This window comes from Protomyctophum bolini, assembly GCF_963924005.1.
Source record: "Protomyctophum bolini genome assembly, chromosome: 3".
In the NCBI taxonomy this organism is placed as follows: Eukaryota; Metazoa; Chordata; class Actinopteri; order Myctophiformes; family Myctophidae; genus Protomyctophum; species Protomyctophum bolini.
This window is the reverse complement of record NC_137864.1, coordinates 20,648,718-20,670,741: the sequence shown is the minus strand read 5'-3', so window position 1 is coordinate 20,670,741 and position 22,024 is coordinate 20,648,718. Positions and strand designations below refer to the sequence as shown.

General features: G+C 42.2%; 2 protein-coding genes across 3 annotated transcripts in view; one reads left to right on the top strand and one right to left on the bottom strand.

Annotated features, from left to right (window-relative positions):
* Window positions 1–1,281: 1,281 nt before the first annotated feature.
* On the bottom strand, window positions 1,282–20,623 carry mettl14 (methyltransferase 14, N6-adenosine-methyltransferase non-catalytic subunit). 2 transcript variants are annotated; one of them, XM_080755358.1, is made up of 12 exons: window positions 20,498–20,623; window positions 19,381–19,492; window positions 17,925–18,013; window positions 16,049–16,139; window positions 14,133–14,210; window positions 12,811–12,898; window positions 12,439–12,529; window positions 11,780–11,921; window positions 7,749–7,841; window positions 4,935–5,051; window positions 4,139–4,349; window positions 1,282–1,849 (listed from the first exon to the last, which is right to left on the bottom strand). In XM_080755358.1, exons 2-12 carry the CDS (start codon window positions 19,444–19,446, stop codon window positions 1,524–1,526), a joined length of 1,392 nt encoding a protein of 463 aa, XP_080611484.1. In that variant the 5' UTR covers window positions 19,447–19,492; window positions 20,498–20,623; the 3' UTR covers window positions 1,282–1,523. The 2 variants fall into 2 exon arrangements, with proteins under 2 accessions (XP_080611484.1, XP_080611483.1); XM_080755357.1 differs by having other exon boundaries at window positions 20,320–20,611.
* The window catches only part of prss12 (serine protease 12), a gene marked incomplete at its 5' end in the record, with an annotated part of 39,711 nt that continues 38,167 nt past the window's right edge, over window positions 20,481–22,024 (top strand). The window contains one exon of the mRNA XM_080755312.1: window positions 20,481–20,853. Within this exon, the coding sequence (XP_080611438.1) occupies window positions 20,481–20,853 (373 nt within the window). The remainder of the gene's footprint in view (window positions 20,854–22,024) is intronic.

Genomic DNA, 22,024 nt, shown 5'->3' with positions numbered 1-22,024 from the left:
TACTAATGGAAGAATAGTCTCCGCTACGGTGTACTAATGGAAGAATAGTCTCCACTACGGTGTACTAATGGAAGAATAGTCTCCGCTACGGTGTACTAATGGAAGAATAGTCTCCACTACGGTGTACTAATGGAAGAATAGTCTCCACTACGGTGTACTAATGGAAGAATAGTCTCCACTACGGTGTACTAATGGAAGAATAGTCTCCGCTACGGTGTACTAATGGAAGAATAGTCTCCACTACGGTGTACTAATGGAAGAATAGTCTCCGCTACGGTGTACTAATGGAAGAATAGTCTCCACTACGGTGTACTAATGGAAGAATAGTCTCCACTACGGTGTAGACTAATGGGGGATCCTTAAAAAACGAAACAAAACAGAACAGTCAGGTTATTTGTGTCATAGGAAACAGTTTGCTACACTCTTGCTCTAAGCATGCACAACAGAGCTCAACCCATGGTGCATTAATATAGCGCTTATATCCAAAGCGCTTTAAACATACATACACACACACACACACACGTATACAAGTGAGCCAGGCCAGCTCATATTTAGCACATAATGCTTTACAAACCGAAGTCAGACTTTGTCTGCATAAATTACTACTGTAATTCTGTTGGCAGGGATGCCACTGCGCTGATCAGGTGCGATCAACCAATCCTTGTGTACAGTGCAGTGCAGCTGTTGATGTATGATGTATCTTTGGCAACTGAACAATGGAACTAAAGTTAGATTGAACTTGCAGACAGTACCCAAGATGCAATCACTAATATACAAACAAGCAACCAGTATAAATAGACAAAAGATTAGATATGAGACATTCCTGTCTGGAAGTTACGTTCAGCCTGGTACCCATTGTGAGAAATGACCATACAATTCCATGAGAAGACGTGTGTGATGGGTGTTTTGTGGATAGTCATTTGACCACATCAACCAATCATTAAATATATTCTTTTCATCATACTATAGCCTTGTGGGTAGAGTGTAAGGCCTGAGACTGGGAGGTCGGGGTTCAATCCCTGGCCGGGTCATACCAAAGACTCTAAAAACACTGCTTGTCCCTGTGACATACTAGTGTCCAAGGGGTGTACTTGTACATCACGCTGCCTCACGCTACAGAAACTCACGCTCCTGCCCTATGGGCCTCATGGCTCGGCAAGGCTACTTACTATTACTCGTTAGATCAAACGTATTCACATTTCACTCCCATTGTACATAAATGCCGGCAGGCATGCACTCGCATACAAATGAACGACAACTGTGTTTACAGGTATAGGGAAAAAAAGGGTTTATTCATTCTCTCTATTCAACTCAAGTATAATTCCATGAATGCTTGTTTTGGTGCGTAAACATACGTATATAAAAACAAAAAAAAGATAACTGACTGGTCAACAAAACATTTATGATATTCTTCAAAAACCCAGTGGTCAAGTTACATCTACAATGTATTAACGTATATGCGGTTAGTAGTATTCCTAAGATCAGTCTATACGACGGTTGACGCCAGCCCCACGGGGTTGGTTCTAACGCGGCGGGAAGCCCCTGTGCGGCCCTCCTCTGCCCCTGAACCCTCCTCCTCCTCCTCTGTCTCCGCGGAAGTTTGGTCTGTTCCTGTCGCGGCCGCGGTCGTCGCCGCCGCCCCTGCCTCGGTCTCCGCGGCCCCTGCCTCGGTCCCCGCCGCGGCCGCCGCCGCGCTCCGACTTCATCTTGGCCGGGGGGGACTTGGGCCGGAGCCTCTCGATCTCCTCGGAGCAGCCGGACAGGTGGGAGTTAGGGATGACGAAGTGGGACGCGTACGCCTCCGGGTTGAAGTTGCTGTTGGTGAGGGTGGGCCCCACGGTCAGCCAGCCTGGACACAACACGGAGAAGAGACGGACGGCATGATTCATTTCGCTTTCTCGATTTAACTACCGGTAGTAGACTAGTAAATCCACTAGTCGACCTTGTTGGTACTAGTTGACTAGTAAAAAAAAAATAATCCCCGATTTTGTAGCCCTCAAGGTCAGGTAGATTATAGTTATAGTCATCACTAGTCAACTAGTAAATATGCCTAGAAGTGAATACCCTAGCGTATGCCATGCTGATAATTCTTCTGTGCCCATGTATTGGTATGCTTTCATCTCACTCAGATTAGTGGCTTTGGTGTGTGTGTGTGTGTGTGTGCATGTCTCTGTCTGTCTGTCTGTCTGTCTGTCTGTCTGTCTGTCTGTGTACAGTAATACCTTTATGCATTACATAGTAACACTTACATGAGAACTTCCTTCTGGTGATAAATCTGTATAGTATAGTAATATTGATCATTCTATTTCTAACCCTTTTAGCCACTCACATCATGTCACTTTGCGACAAGTTGTGAGCTTCTAGATTGTCTATCTTTGTTGAGCAGACTTGGAATTGAGGGGGTAAAAAAAACGAGGGGACAATAAAGCGATTACATATCCATTGCTCTGAAGATGAATAATTTATCATGTTCAATTATTACATGCCGATCCTCAATGAATGATATGAATAATATCAGTTGGCTTGCAAATACTTTACATAGTGTAGCGTAGATAACATTAGCCTAAAAATGTACAATTAAATTCCCAATTAAACTTTCCACCTCACAACAAGCCCCCCGTCAACCGGTGTACCTTTAAATTAGTTCAAATAATGTCCTCCCTTGAGGAACCAGTCAAACGGGGCGAGTACGGTGAACGAGAGTGATCAAAGTTAAGTGTTGATTTGCAGGTCCTGTGAATTAATTATCGCATCACAGAGCAACTCTCCATCCAGTCAATAGGATACACGTCTGTGAGGAATTAGCTATAATACAACAGGAAGTTCTGAGGAAGCAATCCGATTGGTTGAAATAGCCAGTGCTTCAAACGAGCACCTAATCAAAACAACAAAAAACAGCTGTGCTGGGCAGTCCCTGCATGCGATTTGGTTGACAAAACACGCACAAGTTCTGGAACATGTGTAAATTATATTTAAACACCTCTGAATTATATTTTTTTGGTGCACAAAACATGCACGTTCTGAAACCCGTGTGAATAAAATGGGCACTAAATGAACGCCATGGTACTCCTGTCCCATCGGCTGCCAACATGCAACGCTATTACATAACAGTTAATAGAAGCATGCACAATGCAGCTAATCTCTCTAAATTACACAAACACAGAGTTGCTTTCTTTTTGTTTTCTAAAGACCACAATGACATTCAGAATCTCCTCCACAAAGCTCTGTAGAGGAAGGGAGGGAGGGAGGGACGACAGACAAGACAGGCAGGCAGTAGCCTCGTCCCAGTTTTAAAGTCGTCTGCGAGTCATCAGGTCGTTTATGTATTTCACACTACAGGAGTCTTTTTTTCATTATATCTGTGTGGCTTTCACACTAAACGATTGATAGCCGACTAGGCATCACACACTGCAAGAGTTCACCGAGATGCAATCCAGACCCGCTACATCATTTGTTTTTTATTCCAATTAATTTGGACATTTCACACACGTGATACAAGCGCGAGACCGACACAGGACGCCTCTCTGTCCCTCTGTCCCACACACACACACACCTCTCTGTCCCTCTGTCCCACACACACACACACACTCCAAAGGTTTGCTCTGCACTGTCGATTCCGATGCAGTTTTATCAACATATTTCAAATGAAATGCGTTGGTTTTATAGAGAAAATATGGTGCAGTGTGTACGAGCCATAGGGCAGAGACGCCATCGGCGGAAGTGTCGGTCTGGAACATCCGTCAGATGAATTTCCCCCGGATACGATATTGTTTTCCGGGCCAATTACAACACTCATTCACAGAGAATGTAAACCTTGAGCGGTACAAAATCCCGCAACTTCCGTCCCCCAAAACAATGATAGCGTCTACAGCGTAGGTCTTGCCCAGCGTAGGCAGGCAGGTCTGAACCCCTGCTGCTCGTGCGTCTCACCTGGTCTGAGCTTTGATCTTGCCGCAAAGCGAGTGCCTGTGGGCTATAGTTCCAAACATTGCTCCTATGGCTGGAACTATCCCATTGAGATAGAATGAGCACTTCCGCATTTCATTGTTAACAATGGGAGTCAACGCTAGTGTCGCCACTCTCTTACTAGATTACTCTGGTCTGAGGCAGGTCTAAACCCCTGCTCGTTGTGTCTCACCTGGTCTGATGGTGGAGTCTCGCCCGAACAGGTGCAGCCTCCTTCGCCCTAAGCAGAAGTGCTCGATGATGTGGAAGATCTCCACGGGCTTCTCCACGTTGCCGATCTCCGGCTCCTCCGTGATGATCAGGTCGATGTCCACGTTGGCGTGGATGAAGTCCCCGTCCGTACTCCTGCGGACCGTCCCTTTGATGCCCATCAGACAGTGCTCCTGGGGCAAGATGTGGGAATGCGGGGGGGACAATGAAGGCACGCGACAGTGGTGGAAAGTAACTAAGTACTGTACAAACATTTTCTTGTGAAGGACCCCCACAAATATATGAATTTGGCCACCGACCCCCATCTGAAAATATGTTGTTCCAGGGACCCCCCAGAAGCAAATATTTGAGTTAAAAACATACATTAACCACTTCAACCCTATACATTTCGGCCATTTGAAAATATCAGATCTACAAGTTCACAATGTGCACTGTGAGCTTGTAGATCTGCTATTTTCAATAGATTTTGTACACATTTTGAACTTGTGAAATGGGACATTCTGCAATAAGTACATTTTGATGCAGATACTTTTGTACTTTTACTCAAGTACATTTTCAATTCCGTACTTTTACTTATAACGAAGTACTTCTAAATTGCAGTATTGGTACTTTTACTTAAGTAAAACAATTGAGTACTTTTTCCACCACCAATGGCACACGGGTTGGTACCAGAAGGCAGGGAGAAAAGATGGTTCAAGCCCCATTTCAAATGATGTTTTTTTGTGCAGCATAATCCCAGTCACCACGTTGTACCTTACCTTGGTGCGCTGGAACACTGCTTTTGGGTCCAATGTCTTGGTCTTGCCTGGGTTGTTTTTGTTGGTTTTGATCCAACAGATATCCTCGCACCGTCTGAAGCCCCATTTCCTCAAACACTGAAAATAAATAAATATATATATATATATAGATCAGGGATTTAGAACCCGACAGGTTGTGTCGATCTTTTAATTCTCACATATATATTAGAGAACGGCACGTGAAAGGCCTCGCTCACACATTCCAAACAGAGACAGAATGCGTGTTCCGTCTCTGGTTTTGAGGAAACTGCCTTGCTTGATGGGGGGAGGGGGGCAGAACAGAGCAAAGCTGCTTCGTCAAAACCAGTTTTGAATGTGTGAGCGAGGCCAAAGGCAGTCTAACAGCTGCACAGAGTTATTTTTCTGCCATCTAGGAACATATTCGCCCCCCCCCCCCACTCTATATGAAAGCGGTGACCATCAAATTTACCTTGTAGCATTGCTTCGGTTGCGGCTATGCAACGCCTCCGTCCCCACCAGCTATGGGATGTTTTACATCCAGGCTCCATTTATCTCCATTAAAAGCAGGATTTTCAAAGCCCTGTATCTCTAAAGCGTCGAGCGCTGTCCATGGTGAGCCGTCGCGCACCCCGATGATCGGATTTTCATTTGTGACTTTGTCTCGCATCGCTCCCGGACATGTAACCGTACTCTGACGGGAGGTAAAGGCTATGAATGGTCACTGCTCACAACAACAGCCCCCTCTCTGACGGGAGGTAAAGGCTATGAATGGTCACTGCTCACAACAACAGCCCCCTCCTCCTCCCCGATAACCCGGAAAGGAAACGGATGCTCGTTACAATGGGAGCCTATGCCTGGCACAGCTTATGCTACCACCTAGCAGGCAGAAAAAGTGCTAATGACTCACTGCACTCCGTTGGAAAAGGAAAGTAGAATCACCGAATCACTTGTCTGTGACAATAACCAATCCTACAGTTTGAATTCTGTACACAAGCATATACAATGATACAAAAGTGTGTGTGTGTGTGTGTGTGTGTGTGTGGGTGTGTGTGTGTGTGTGTGTGTGTTGCAGTGCTCCTCAGTCTCAGACAGGCTTTTTTGTTATTGTCAAAACTTGTTGTCACTCAGTAGTACTAGTATAAGTTCACTCTTATCCTCAACTGTTGAATAAAGGAGAATATGTTACTCTATTCGTTACATGTTTTAAATTGACTTAAAGGAATAGAGCTTTTTGTTAATAAATAAACATTTGACCTATTATTTAAGTTATTTTACACCATTTGGGAACCAATAAGCAGAAGCGGTATCGGTACCAAACGGGGTACATACTAGTTTAAACTAGTCATTGGTTAGACATGGGTTAAGGTTAGGTTTAGGTGTGCTGCCCCATGGGAACCCCATTTGGTGTTTTAACGATTACGTTATACTTTAGCTATTAAAAAATAGCAGATCTACAAGCTCTTGTAGATCAGTTATTTTAGAAAAATCGAGAAAATGTGGCACAAAGCTTTTAAAATATATTCTTTCAGAGTGAACGTTTTTAACTAAAATCTTTGCTTCTGGGGGTCAACAAAACAACATATTTTCAGATGGGGGTCGGCGGTCAATTACATTATTTTTACATAATTTTTGGGGTCCTTGACATGAAAGTTTGAGAACAACTGACATAGAAACATGGGTTTTTCACACAACAGTTAGGATTTAGAAGATATATTTTTCTTAATCAGGTCTAAATAGGTGTGGAATTTATACATGAGTACAATGCCATCAAGAATGGAGTAAGGAACACAAAAACAAAAGATATGAAACACAACCTGGAGATATGAAATTCTTACTCGTCCGCTTCCGTTACGCTGAGCTACTTTCAACCTCGCAACAGGAGCACAATGTTGTTGTTTTTTGCAAGCATGACGCCTCTCTCTTGAGATAACGCTGACTGCATCTACGGGTGCTTATCCCTAAATCTGGACCGCAACGAACCGCACAACCTTGTTTTGGTATCCTGTGTCGATGAAAGCATTTCCTTGAGCTGCCAGTGGTTTTCAGCGACAGATTTCTCTGGCAAAGAAGGCACGCTTAGACATTGCTACTCTTCCCAGTGCATCATGTTTCAGACAGTGCCATGGGTTCACTTGACTAAAACAATTGTTACATTTTGGAGAGAAGTGCCACTTATCAATATCACTTTACTGGCAGTGTGAGAAACGTTGGTATACTGTAGTGTGACAGACGCCACGGTGCTTTTGGTGGGTTTAATTTGTTCAGCTGTCAAGCAGGCTTGGTGTCAACTGTCATAGGAGGCCTGTCATAGGATAGCTCATTGTCGCACTATATGACAGAGGTAGAGCTTCAAATCATCTGACAAGGGTTGATATATACGGCAAGCAAGATGGTATCTCAGTCATATCACACAACATATAATGAATGTGCAAGATGGACAGAATCACAGAGTATTCTGTGGACACCTTCAGATGGAAAAAAGGTGCGGAAGAACAAAGGCATTTTTTTGCTTTTCATTACAGTGTGCAACATGTACTTTAAAGGTACTTTAAAGGCAGACGTCCAGCCTATTGCAATAACATGATTGTGTTGAGCAGGAGGAATAGTCCAGTGGCAATGCTAACTCCGTAGTAAGATTGTGAGGATAATATGACATTAAAAGTGTAGGCTTATGTGAAACACAGCCGCCGTTTACTTTTGGTTCACGGCCCCAGGAATTTAAGAGCATGCATTGAAAAGGCCGTGGCACTGGTGAACGAATTAAAACATTAATACCTGGAATGTGTTAAGGTTAGTGTGTTGGTGCTTGCATACCATTCTTCCCAGATCCAGGCCCTCTCCAGAACCACACCAGAGGAAGACAAAAGAACGAAGGGCTGATATCTCGTCAATCTCCAACTTCATTATCTATAGTCAGAGGGGAAAAAAGGAGCGACTGAGCTGGGAAATTAACCAAACAAATATATAATTTTTTTCAAAAAAGGACAGGAAATGTTCAAATATATATCACTCATTCTTGAGATGAGGGACAAAAGTGGAAAAAACATGTCCCACACATAAGAGCCTTATTTTATGTAAAAAATAAATTAATTCATAAAAATAAAAGCACTTTCAAAGTTAAGTGTAATACAGTTGTGTATTATTATGCCCTTAATTTCATTATAATTGTTTTCATATTCCATCTGAATTAGTTAAAAGCAGGCCCTGTACCCAAAAAGGCCTGTATTTAGCCTGTCCCCAGCAAGTGGCCACAATTTCAAACTGCCAAAAAAGTGTCTAATACTGTCACAATCACATAAATATACATACTAAATGAAAGTAGATTGTCAACAACATAGCAAATAATATACACAGTTAATTTTAATTTATATTTTCTATTAAATATCTCATATCAAATGTTCGTCCCACGTCTCCGTCAACTCCGTCAGGTTTTTTTAAAAGTCTTCAATTAATCAGAAAATATTGTCGACAGATTTAGCCTGAAGACTCCTTTTCCAAGTCCCATTTATATTTGTTGCAACAGTGGAGTACCTGGTCTGACAAGCATTCAATTGTTTGATATTTTAAACAAACAATGTTGATAACAATGTGGTCACAGCTTTTACATGTCAACTCCGTCTGCACATTTTTATGATCTTTGTTAAGAATTCCAAAATAATGTTTATTATTTTAGTTTAGGGGTTGGGTTTAGCTAACAAAATTAAGCAAAAACAAAATGGCTACATTGTACTAAAGAGGGTTAAGATGAAAACAAATGCCATTTTGTCAACTCCGTCAGACGTCAACTCCGTCAGATTTTGTGTCTGACGGAGTTGACGTGTATCTGACGGAGTTGACAAAAGTGTTCCTAAAACAATAAAATTATTGTTTTTGAATAATGGGCAGTATTCTAATTTGGCACACAGTTAGAGCATGCCTTAAGGAACATTTTTGGCTATGGGGCCATCACAGATTTGTCTCGTGGTGACCATGGCAGCCATATTACAAAAGAGCCGCCACCTGATGTTATTTTACAATAACTCAAGTTCTACACCACCTAGGATCTTGATTCTGGTGACTAAGACCTCATTTTCAAGGATGAGGGATACAGTGGTACAATTTAGACTTTCCCTGTGACCATGGCAGCCATTTTTCAAAATGGCCACCACCTGCTGTTATTTTACAATAACTCAAGTTCTACACCACCTAGGATCTTGATTCTGGTGACTAATCATACATTTTCAAGGATGTGGGGTACATTGGTAATATTTAGATTTGTCCTGTGACCATAGCAGCCATTTTTTTTTTCAAAATGGCCGCCACCTGCTGTTATTTTACAATAACTCAAGTTTTAGACCACCTAGGATCTTGATTTTGGCGACTAATCATACATTTTAAAAGATGAGAAATACAGTGGTACTATTTAGATTTGTCCTGTGACCATGGCAGCCATTGTTTTTCAAAATGACCACCAACCTGCTGTTATTTTACCAATAACTCAAGTTTTAGACCACCAAGGATCTTGATTCTGGCGACTAATCATTACATTTTCAAGGATGAACTTTCTCTGGGAGAGGTAAGGGCTTATTTCAGGTGCAGGTTGAGTTTCTACTGACAGGACATTAAAAGGAGGTGGGCTTTCTGGCCTTTGACTTGCCCCTTTCAGGTACAGATGCACAGTTTGACTTCACTGGCCACTGCAGGGAACTGTGGGGGAGAAACTTTGGTCTCTTGACACCCCGATTAGGTTCAGGGTTTTTTTTGGTGGAGACTTGCCTTTCATGACATCTTTGCTGCAGCAGTTGATCTCCTTACTGCCAGTGGTGGCACACTCTGGGTCTCTGGGGCATTGTATCTTGGTGGCCTCCTGCCAGTGTTTCTCCATCCTTCTCCTGAGCTCTGTGTTCTGGGGCTCTGTTATAGTCAACTTACATTGTCTTGGCTGGAGATTGCTTTCCTGCAGGGTCCAGCCCAGTCTTGTGCAGATGGCTGCTGGCCCACCTGGAGGCCCCAACCTCACTTGTTCGGTTGGTGTGATTAGGTGGGGTGGTCTTCCCCAATCAGGATGAGGGGTTTGACCCTTTCAAACGGCAGTCTGGCCAAGTGTCTGTATTTAGTTGTGAGTTTAGATACAGCCAGGATACGATTGCTCACCCAGCCCCAGGTGACATGAGGTGAAGGCTCCTTTGATTTGGTAACATTGCTTTGGTTGACATGCTGGGGACACAGAGAAAGACACTGATGCCTTCAGTGTCTGCACATCCTGCCTGATGGTCCTGAAGCCAAATCTTCTGTCTTCAGTCTTTCGCTCACTGTTCACCTCACCGAATTTAGCCCAAGGAGTTTTACCCCTAGTTTGGCCATAGACCCCCTAGTTTGGCCATAGCCACTTGCCCAAATGTGTCGACATGTGCTGACCTCATCACATCTGTGATGATGGCTATGGCCGTTTTTAGCCAACGTAGTGTTTTTTGTGCAAAACTAATGCTTGGAATGGATCCAGAATCATGAAAAGCCCCTAGTTTGACATGCCACATGCTACTTAAAGCATAATGAAATTTAGAACATTTAGCCTTATATTGGTTGTTGATGGTACCCAACTTTCAGCAGCTGTCAAACATGCTCCTAGGGTGGTCAAATAGAAACCAATGTGGGATATGTTAGTAGACACCTTTACAAACATTGGTGAAGAAAATTCTTGGTAAGAAATGTATTCACAGATTTTATATTATTCTGATAATATTCCCTGAGTAAATTGGTAAAATAATAGCAGGTCCACCATTTTTGAAAATGTCTACCATCCATGGTCACAGGATAAATCTAAATAGTACAACTGTATTCCTCACCCTTGAAAATGTATGATTAGTCACCAGAATCAAGATCCTAGGTGGTGTAGAACTTGAGTTATTGGGAAATAACAGAAAGTTGGCGGCCATTTTGAAAAATGTCTACCATGGTCACAGGACAAATCTAAATAGTACCACTGTATTCCTCATCCTTGAAAATGTGGGATTAGTCACCAGAATCAAGATCCTAGGTGGTCTAGAACCTAAATCAGTTAAACTTGTCAACTCCGTCAGATGTTCGTCAACTCCGTCAGACGTTCGTCCCGTGATGTTTTTGTTAATTTCCAAAGAAATAGAAAATTCGCTGTCAAATCTTTTGTGCTTATGTATTGAAACACCAACTGAAATGATACGTAATGATGATTTTTTTTTTTTTTACATGGTTTTCATGTTATAATATTGAAAATAAAGGTTGAAATGACGGTTTTGAGAAATTGGATATTTCATAATAGTGTGATATTGGAACAAAATAATATTAAAAGATTTGTATTACTTAACTTGATTACTGAAAGCCATTATAAGATAACTGAGGACTTTATATTATTGTTGAAATTATAAAATTCAATTAAAAGGGATTTTAGTATGTCTGACGGAGTTGACATGAATCAGGTATTAAGTGCATAAATGTCCCATTTTAAAAAGAAATGTTATGCGAAAAACCTGTTCCTTCTCAAGATTGGTAGTTGAGACCTGTGTCTACAAATACATCTATTTGATTTGAATGTATCTTAAAAAAAAAAAAAATCCAGTTTGAAAAAAGTTTTGTCCCTTATCTCAAGAATGGGTGATATATTTTTTATAATCAACTACCGTAGTCCCGAATATAAGACGACTCTCATTATAAGATGACCCCCATTTTTCAAGACTCGTTTGTGGAAAAAGAACATTGAATGTCAAATAGTCTAGTCCCGATTAAAATATGACACATTGTGGTGTGTTGTAAGCTCAAGGATGCCATTTTCACCATCCTTGATTAATCGTAATGGAGGCACATGCCAAGATGTTTGCATATTAACATACGTCATCCCAGTTCCAGAAGCGCTCCGTGTGGCTGATGCCAGACTCTCTGTAGTACTCCTCTAGCGGAGGCTCCAGCAGAATCACATCGAACTTGCATTTCAAATCCCGCAGGTCAAAGTGCTCTGGGTCAGCTTGGAGGTACCTTCACAGAGACACGGGAGCGGAAGTTCAATAACATTACAACTGACAAATAAAATAAAATAATAAAAACCCTGATTTTTTTTAAGGCACTGAAGTGACTGATGGTAGATTTTGTATCATTGATCGTTATCTATTGATCCATTCAGGACCGGAACCCCTTTTGGGTGCAGAGCTACGAGCTTGTAGATCTGCTATTTTGGAAAAATCATGAAAATGTTGTGCAAATCTTTGAATACAGTATACATTCCTTCCTTCATAGTGAACGTTTCTGACTCATATCTTTGCTTCTGTGTGTGTGTGTGTGTGTGTGTGTGTGTGTGTGTGTGTGTGTGGGGGGGGGGGTCCCAGGAACAACATATTTTCAGATGGGGGTCTACTATGTGGACAAATTCAGATAATTCTGGGGGTCCTTGACATGAAAAGAGTTGAGCACCCACTGACAAAAACATCTGAAAACTGTTAAAGGCACTGAAGTGACTGATGGTAGATGTTGTATCATTACTCATCTATTGACATACATGGGAGGAGTGTTGGTGGTGGAGATGAGCTCGTCCTTCAGTCTGATGAGCTCTCTCAGTTTGGGGTACTCCTCGAACCGGTCAGCCAGACCTAGGCAACAGAGCACATGGAAGTTGGTACATCGAGTATTCATCCATTTTCAACAAGTGTGATGATAAATTAGAAATAATACGTTTTTAGGTCTGAGAGGCTAAATGTCATCAAATGGTGGTACGTGGCTCACATGCCAAATAAATAATGGGCCTTAATGTGAAAACTGTTGAAAACCACTGTAACATGTTACCTCCCCAGAGATCAGGTGGTTGCGAAGGACATTGCCAAATAATGAACCATCGATGGCCCAACCATAGTGAATTATTATTCCCACTTACCAACATCTCTGATGAAGTTCTGTGGCCTATGGCCCGTATCCACAAAGTGCTGGCAGTAGTCATTGTGGGGGTTTAGACTCTGGGTGCCCTAAAACAAGAGGTCACAAAGATGTCATGTGCAAATTAAACTATGATACAGCGGTTTTAAAAAGGAGGGGAAGAGAAGAGTACTCAGAAAGTTCCAAACTCAGAAAGAGTTTGGAAAAAATGTGAGGTTCACTCATATAATAATAAGTCCACAGGGTTGAAGGGTTCACTCATATAATAATAATAATTCTACAGGGTTGGGGCAGCAAAAGGCAAAAGCTCTGTTGCCCCATGTACAGAGAATGCAATTAATCAGTTTTGGAATTAGTGTGGACAATAAAATTAAACTGGATTCAAACGTATATACAGAGCAACAGGACATTGCAGAAGATTGTACATTTATGACAGGGGTTTTCAACTGATTTTGACCCAGGGACCACCATCCTGACTAAGAGCAACCTGGGGACCACCACTATTGTACGTGGCGAGTCCATCATAGACCCACCCCACACAATAGTGGTGGTGGGTTCATGCACCACAGGGAGCTGGAGAAAATAGCTATAATATCAATATAATATCTAATAAAATACAGTGATTTTGTTTGAATATGATGGAATATGATTAAGGATACTGTGATTATGGTAAGCTCACATTTCATATCACACACAAACCATACAATAACAATACAAAAAGAAAAAAAGAAAAGGGGGTTTGGTCACTGGTTGAAAACCCCTGATTTAGGATTAGGATACACAACATACGTTTATCGTCTCTGTTGGATGGAAGCCTCGTATCTCCAAAACTGTTACGTTTCAGGATTCATATTCATATTCAAAAATAGCAAAGGAAATAGATCTACAAGCTCGCTACACCATTTTAGAGCTTGCTGATCTGCTACTTTCGATGCTTTTGTGTGATGCTGTAGTATGATCAAGTAGGGTGTTAATTTGTTTAACCCATTCTGACCTGAGATCAGATTCATACGAGGTTTCCACGGGACACACACTGGTCTGATTAACCCATTCTGACCTGAGATCAGATTCTAAAAATGTCAGTCGTTCTTCGAATTTTTCAAAAATAGCAGACCTACAAGCTCGTATCGCGCCACTCGGTGGCGCGATACGAGCTTGTAGGTCTGCTATTTTTCAATAGTTAAAGCATAACATGATGCCAACACCAAAATGGGTGCCCGGTCAGAATGGGTTAAAAGAAGAAGAAGAAAAACAAAATAATATGGAGGTTTCTGCCCGAAAGCAACGATATAGTGAATATTGTGGTCAGATAGTTCCCATTACCTTAAGGAATGTACTGGAGTCCTTGTAGACCTCTTCGTATGGGTTGGTTTCCTCTGGCGGCAACACCTCCACCTCATCCTAAATTCATTTTAAATGTAGGCATTTAGCAGATGCTCTAAATCCAGAGTGACTTACAGTAAGAAAGGAAAGCACACGGTAGGCAATACATCAAATGCATAGAAATGGAGATCTAGGATGATTACACGGCAAAGAACTGTATAATAAAGACAATATGATGCGACGGGGTCAAGCCATAAAAGAAAAATCACACCCGTGTGAACTGAGTGGTGCAATTCCCCTGATGCAAAGACTGAACTCATCCATGCTTTAACAGGGAATCCTTTAATTTACATTCGTACATACATACATTCAGTATGACCTTTTATTCATTATGCACTCACATTGGTCATATTATGCACTTATGCTACTCCATTCTCTCTTATCTTTTTTTAACTGCAATGATGAGCCAGTGCACAACCAAGTTTTTGTAATAAAGATTGATTCTGACCTCTAAAAATCAATTCATTATAATTATGTACTGTACATTGAGTCTATACACTATGGACCTGCAGACCACAGCCAAGCCGGCCATCTTACCATATAAGTTAATGGCAAGGTGCTAACTAGGTGCAACTTCCCATAGACAGCCCATTCATCCAAACAGAAAAGTCCTATCTGATTGTATTACACGTCAAAATCAAACAAAAAAGTGTTTGTTTCATAAAGAATCCACCATGGCATGTTATGAGCTACTTTGTGTCCTTCATAAAATCCACCGTAGACATGTTATGAGCTACTTTGTGTCCTTGCAGCCGTTGCAAGTGATTATTTTTCTAAGTGTTGCCGTTTGGAAGTGCTCGTTAGATATCATTCAACTGCCCTGCGTACCACCTGCATTTGCACATAAGGCAAGAGGCAGAAGGACATTGCTTTACTGAAACGAGTGCTTCCAAACTATTGACGGCAAGATGGCCGTGGTCTGCAAATGGTCAATAGGATGCCAGGTCTACAATGACCTGGCATCTGTCTACATAACAGGCAATCCAAGTTACATTTTAGCCTTAGTTTGCAAAAGCCTACAAGGTCATCAACGCTAGGGCTACGGCAAGATGCACACAGTCATTCAATGAATGAAGTAATCCATTAAGCCTGAGTTATACTTGGCATGTGTGTGTTGAGTGACGCACCGTAAATAGCAGATCTACAATGCGTCACTGTTTTTTTTATGTGGAAAGGGTTGGCATTTGGCAGCAGTTCTATATGTCGACATTTTAACAAATGTACTAAAAATCTATGAATAAATCAACGCTCTTAATCCAGAGCGAACTCCAGAGTTGAGTGACGCACCGAAAATAGCAGATCTACAATGCGTCACTGTTTTTTTTATGTGGAAAGGGTTGGCACTTGGCAGCAGTTTTATATGTCGACAAGTTAACAAATGTACAAAATAATCTATAAATATCATTTAGATTGCAGTGTGAAACTGCTCTTAATCCAGAGCGATTTACAGTGAGCAGGAACAAAAGACATGCTAATACATGAAATACATAAAAATAGTCATCATGTTCAATGATGTAAATAGGTTTTCAATGTAATGAGTATGCAGCATGCAGGGATGGTATTTTAGATGAGTCCCATGAGTCCCACTCCACACGACGTTAGGAATAATATTTTGCCATTTTTACAAATTGCAGCATTTAACTTCCATTTAATTTGGTTATAATCATGTAGAAAACAGAATAATCCAATCGACGGATGCATTGGACAAGTCCTAGCGCATCCTCCATGATATCAGGCGAGGGGAGAATATTCTGAATTTTATCCTTTTTTTAAATTTTTGAGTCGTACTCTCTGTCTCCTATTTTGAAGGAATCCCAGGAATGATTGTGTTAATCTCTGCATGTTGATTATTTTACCTTAGGCTCCTCTGCGTCTTCCTCTGTATCCTCTCCCTCCGTCTGAACCTTCCGTTTGGATGTTGACGGCACCGAGGTGTCGAATGAGGATCTGACAAAACAATCATCAACTTTAAAAACACATAGACTTGCCTTTTATTTATTGCCTAAAACAGTGGTTCCCAAACTTTTTTCAAGTCAAGGACCCGCAAATTGACACTAATTAGCCTACGGACCGCCCTTTGAAAAGATATTCCAGGGATCCCTAATAACCGATTCAAGGACCCCCAGTTTGACATGCATATTTAGTCTACAGACCCCCCCATTTAATGGCATTTCTATCTCTGGGACCCCAGTTTATATTGTAGAATCAATGTTAATTTAACTCTGAGAGTGTACGCAGAATGACGGACCCATTAAGGGTCCATTTGGTTCCAAACTAGCATTTAGCTGGAACTCCCTCACCCCACTTTGGGAACCACTGGCCTAAAATAGTCAATCTACCACATGGATTAAAAGCCAAAAGAAATTCTCATGACAAAAAACTGGTGTCCCAATGTGCAATTTGTGAAACAGCAAACAATTTACACAATATGAAAACTAAAACTAGTGATGTTTTAGTAATATTGCTCGACCTGCTGGTTTACATACTGCCAGGTGAATAAATCACAATTTAAAGGGCCACAAGGAGGGAAAGTGCATTAAAGCATTATGGGCATTGTAGGAATTCAGCAATCCAGTCAAACCTTATAGTCAAGCACACAGACTTCATTATTGTTCTGGCCATAGGGTGCAAATTTCAAATTGTGCTACTGTTATCTACTACAAATACTATGAACAATTTGATTGACTGCAGTTTCTTCCAAAAATGTTCCTTTAACCCATTTTGGGCGGGAACCCCTTTTGGTGTTTCAGCATTATGTTATGCTTTAGCACAGGGGTAACCAACCAGGGGTTCGCGAGCTACAAGTAGCTTGCGGGAACCTTTCAAGTCGATCGCGAAGTGACGGGCAGCCAGCCATCACTGCCAATACACAGCAGAATGTCGTACGCAAAAAAGAGCAGATCTACAAGCTAACAACGTGTAGAGGCTCGATGCATTTTAGCTTGAAGATCTGTTCCCCTTGCTTCCACCGCACCGCCCTCGGCCCTCCCCCTTTTAGCACTATGTGCTCATGTGCTGCTGTGTCCTGTGTGTCTGTTGTTCCCTCGCAGGCAGCACACAGCGTCAGAGTGAACCCAGCATGCTAGCGTCCCCGACACATTGAATACTAAACTTATTTGTAAAGTTCGAACGCCAACTTTTAACCAAACATGGGAGAAACACTGTGCACGGCTGCACGCACAAATAAAGAGTGCACTCGCCATGTTTTAGTGGTAGATCTTGGCTTACAATTGGGAATAAAATGGGCTCTTGGGCTTGAAAAGGTTGGTTACCACTGCTTTAGCAGATCTACAAGCTCATAGCGCGGCACCGAGTGCCACGCTACGAGCTTGTAGGTCTGCTATTTTTGAAAAATCGTGAAAATGTAGTGCAAATCTTTGAATATATACAGAGCAAACATTTTTAACTCAAATCTTTGCTTCTGGAAGGACTCCTGGAACAACATATTTTCAGATGGGGGTCAGAGGCCAATTACATATATATTTGGGGGTCCTTGACATGAAAATGTTTGAGAACGACTGACATAGAAACATGTCAAGGGGGTACAGGCTTTAGTTCATGACATACTATCGGTCCGGCTGTCATTAGAACGACAACCTACCCTAAACCTAACCTTCTAATATCTCTCCCTGAGTCTTGTGGAATGGGGATATCGCTTTGACTGATCTTTCTTGCACAAATAACAAGCAACTGAGAGGAGACACATTGAACATGTCCGTCATCATCTCTCACCTGCATGTTTCTCTCGTCTCCTCGATCTCCTTCTGCTCGTCTTTGCTGTTCAGAACAGCGCCGATGCTGTCAGCACTCTCAGCTCCCAGCTGCACACACAATGGAAGAGAGCACATTATTATTCATGTGGTGTGTTAATTGTTTTTTTTAATATTTTTTATATATTTATATGGGGGACATGGGGAGAGCAACGGACTTGAACTCATGCTTCCTTCATGCCCAAGTTGCTCCTTTTACACCTGACAGAGGGGAGTTTCCCTGGTTGGACATGTGCGTGAAAGGAACACGTTATTCCAACCAGTTCTTTCCCCTCCATCAGGCTGGCCAGGGGGAGGCAGTTTTGGTGTGTGAATTGTGATTAGAGTATATGACAGTCATGATTCAGAGACACCTACTTCCCACAGATTGCAATCACCCCAAGGAGATTTTGAAAACATGACTAATGACAAAGAACTCCCATATCTGCTGGGCGAAGTAGCAACAAGATTTGTGAGCTGCTGCAATAGGAGAAGAATATATTATATAAGAATATAATATATATATAATTAAACTACTATAGACATAACACTTTATAGTATATATGTACAGTTTCATTATATAGAATCCACTGCTACAATTAGCTTGCGCAATGTACACATGTTTCATGATAACTACTTGTTATGTATGTGATGTATTGCCATGCTTTTCTTGTTCTTGCTTAATCTAAGTGGCTCTGGATTAAGAGCGTCTGGTAAATGCCTAAATTGTAAATTGAGAAGGATATCCAATGGAACACACAACCACCCTAAAAGACCAATCATTGTGTGTATTCCTGCACTATCTGCATCGAGTGATCTCGTTGAACAGAAATTGATTAATTGGAGATTCTTGGCTTTCAAATGTACATGAATGTTGTTTTGATTGTAATTGTTTCACTTTTTTTGCTTTGGCAATGTAAACGTATGTTTCCTCATGCCATTGATGCCAATAAAGCCCTTTGAATTAAATTTAATTGAAAATTGATTCAGGGCTATTGGGGGGGATTCAGGGCTATTGGGGGGGGGGGGGTCCCACCCATGCATATCAAGCTGGGGGGGGGGTCCTTATTGAAATGAAGAGGGTTTGAGAACCACTGATATAAACACAGCACTACACTTTACTAGCCAATTTCGTTGCTTAGTTTTTATTTATTAGTCTTTATTGGTAGCATTACTAGACGTTCCTGTTCTCCCTTTGAGCTTCTTCGGTAGTAGGTATTGTATTTACGAGCATTGTATGTTTTTCCTGTTTTTTTTGTCGTGTATTTATTGTGACTGGCAGAGCTGTCACTTGTTTTTGCCTCTTCTCTTGGCCAGTTCACACACACTTGTAAAGGAGACTTCAGTCTCAATGTGGTTTTTACTGGTTAAAAGAAATAAAAATAAAAACTATAGCAGAGCCAGAGACAATGCCAGCCATTGTGGCGCTAAAAACAAACCTGTTGAGCTAAGAGCTGCCGGCGGAGTTTCTGCCGTTCTCGGATCTCCTGCAGGCGGCTGTTCATCTCTGTGACAACTATGGCTGCCTGTCGGTGGCGGCCGTTATGCTTTCTGCATGGAATGAATTAATGAAGGTGTTGAAGACAAGCTGAGAAAGAAGAAGATGCTGCTGTTGTGTTTTGTTGCTGCAATGTTGAGCTGTCGCTGCTTGATGACGTGTGGCGTGCTACGAAATCAAAGTGCGACGACGTGACGTCCAGGCATGGGTGCGATATGTGTTTACAGTCGCTAGGGGAGCTGTCGTGTGTGCGCCGGGGGGGGGGCATGCGTGCGCGTGTGCGCGTCTGTGTCATATATTATCAGATTAAGCACTGCATAATATATTAAAAATAATAATAGCAAGTATTTTATTATTTTAGTTGATTGATCTAGGTCGAGTTGTTATATATTCAACAGATGAACCATGAACGGACAATGTGGTTGTGCGCGTGTCGTGAAACTCAGGTGCATGAGTGAGTGAGTCGTAGCGAGTATAGGCCTACTGACTACGCAAAATAAATAACAATAATCACGTCACCTTCATTCATTTTGCGTATCAATATTTAATAATCAATTATATTTTTAATCCCCAAATCCCTATATGAATTCCCCCAGTCGTGCACTGAGTTAGTTCGATTGCCTCGATCGGAGACCGCAGGCATTTTGTTTATAGGTTGACAGTGAAGTATATTTTGCTTAAAGGAAGTTGGAGCATAAGCAAATAATTATGCTCCATAAACAGACAGTGTCCGAATCCGTGTGTGTGGGTCCCCGCGACTCCCATGGGAATCCATTGAGTGGAGGCTGCAGCCATGGGGGCGCACTGACTGCACTGCACGCAGTAGTACAGGACTTTCATTGATCCGCGTCTCTCTCTCTCTCGTTCCTTCCAAACTAACCCTGGCTTCGATCCTCCCGTCCCACAGCAGGCGATGAGGAGGGTGCCTGACTGACAACAGGCTGATACAGGACGAGAGACCTCTCTCAGCGTATACTGATCTTTTAGGCTATTATTATTTTATTGTCCAGATGCGTGAGAGACACAGGCTAAACAACAATCATGGGGTTATTTCTAACTCTTAGCGCCGTGATCTTGTTGTCTGTTGTTGATGGCTGTTATTCTTCCATGAGCAGCGATCATCATGTCGCCTCCTCCTCATCCTCCTCGTTTATCCTCCCGTTCACCGACTGCGTCCAGAGCCGCCGCGGGAGAGAGGGTTTCTACCAGGGCGCGATAGACGTCACCGAGTCGGGCGCTCGGTGCATGAACTGGAGCGAGGTGGCAGGCTTCAGTGAGGAGCGCTACCCAGGGAAAGGGCTGGGAGGCGGGCACAACCACTGTCGGAACCCGGACGGCAGGATCCGACCCTGGTGCTTCTTCAGGAGCAGCAAAGGGAGGAGGGTGGACTGGGGATATTGCGATTGCAAACAAGGTATGAATGATTGCTTTGCACACATCATTTATGATATATTAATAACGCGCGTGTGTGCGTGCACGTGCGTGCGTGTTTGTGTGTGTGTGTGTATAGTGTGTACACAACTTTGTTGTAGCCTACTAGTAGCACCAATATACACCAAGATAGGCTAGGCTACCCTACCTGCAGTGTTCCAGCCAGGGCATGTGTACACACACACTGTAGTGTGTGGTCTCAGATGGCAAGTCCAAGCACATAATTTGGTCTTATAATGAGCACAGAGGTATTTGCCTAGACAGGTATGATTCACAGTGCAGAGACAAGTAAGACAGAGGCATCCAATGATCCACATCAAGGAAGTACCTCCACCCTGATATGTTATCACTGCGGTAACGATAAGTCATTACCACACAACAAGGAAAAAGAAAACACCTAAAAATAAAACAGGTTTAGGCCTACAGTAAATAGTAATACTCCTGGCTGGGATACAGCTTCATTCATGAGAAACAGACATTTGTGCAAACACTGCATGACTCACGCATGCACACATGCATGTCTCAATCCTTTAAAGGCAATTATGAAATTAATTGTGCTACATGGGCAGCCAGTCTTAATGCCTGTCATTAGTTTCTTAAGTCAGTGGTTCCCAAAGTGGGGTCCGAGGACCCCCAGGGGTCATTGAGAGAGTTCCAGGGGGTACCCAGCTAAATGATAGTTTGGAACCAAATGGGTCTGTAACTCTGAGGAACCAAATGGACCCTAACGGGTCCATTTGTACACTCTCAGAGTTAAATTAACATTTATTTTACAATATAAATTGGCGTCTCAGAGATAGAAATGCCATTAAATGGGGGTTCCGTAGCCTAAAAGCATGTAAAACCGGGGGGTCCTTGAAATTAAACTGGTTGAGAATCACTGCTAGAGCTGTAAAAATCTTCTCTCATGGGGGTCCCTGGCATGGTTATCTTAGTGTCAATTAGTGTCAATTTGGCACTTGACATGAATAGGTTGAGTCAGCTGTTTCCCACAGATTACTGGGATGGAGGACTCACCGTAAAATGTCTTCTTTCACTATGTCAATGAGCTTGTTTTATTTCCTCAAGTGACCTGAACATGACATCATGACAAAGAGTCCCAAATGCATCTCTAAAATTAAGTGACCTGATCATGACATTGTGAGAAAGAGTCC

What these genes read in the sequence shown, in the direction of transcription:
- mettl14 (XM_080755358.1), bottom strand. Translation starts at nt 19,446, where the DNA reads ATGAACAGCCGCCTGCAGGAGATCCGAGAACGGCAGAAACTCCGCCGG. An exon ending in CAGTGTTCCAGCGCACCAAG is followed by an intron (nt 4,350 to 4,934) that starts GTAAGGTACAAC and finishes ATCTTGCCCCAG; the next exon opens with GAGCACTGTCTGATGGGCAT. An exon ending in AGACTCCACCATCAGACCAG is followed by an intron (nt 1,850 to 4,138) that starts GTGAGACACAAC and finishes TGTTGTGTCCAG; the next exon opens with GCTGGCTGACCGTGGGGCCC.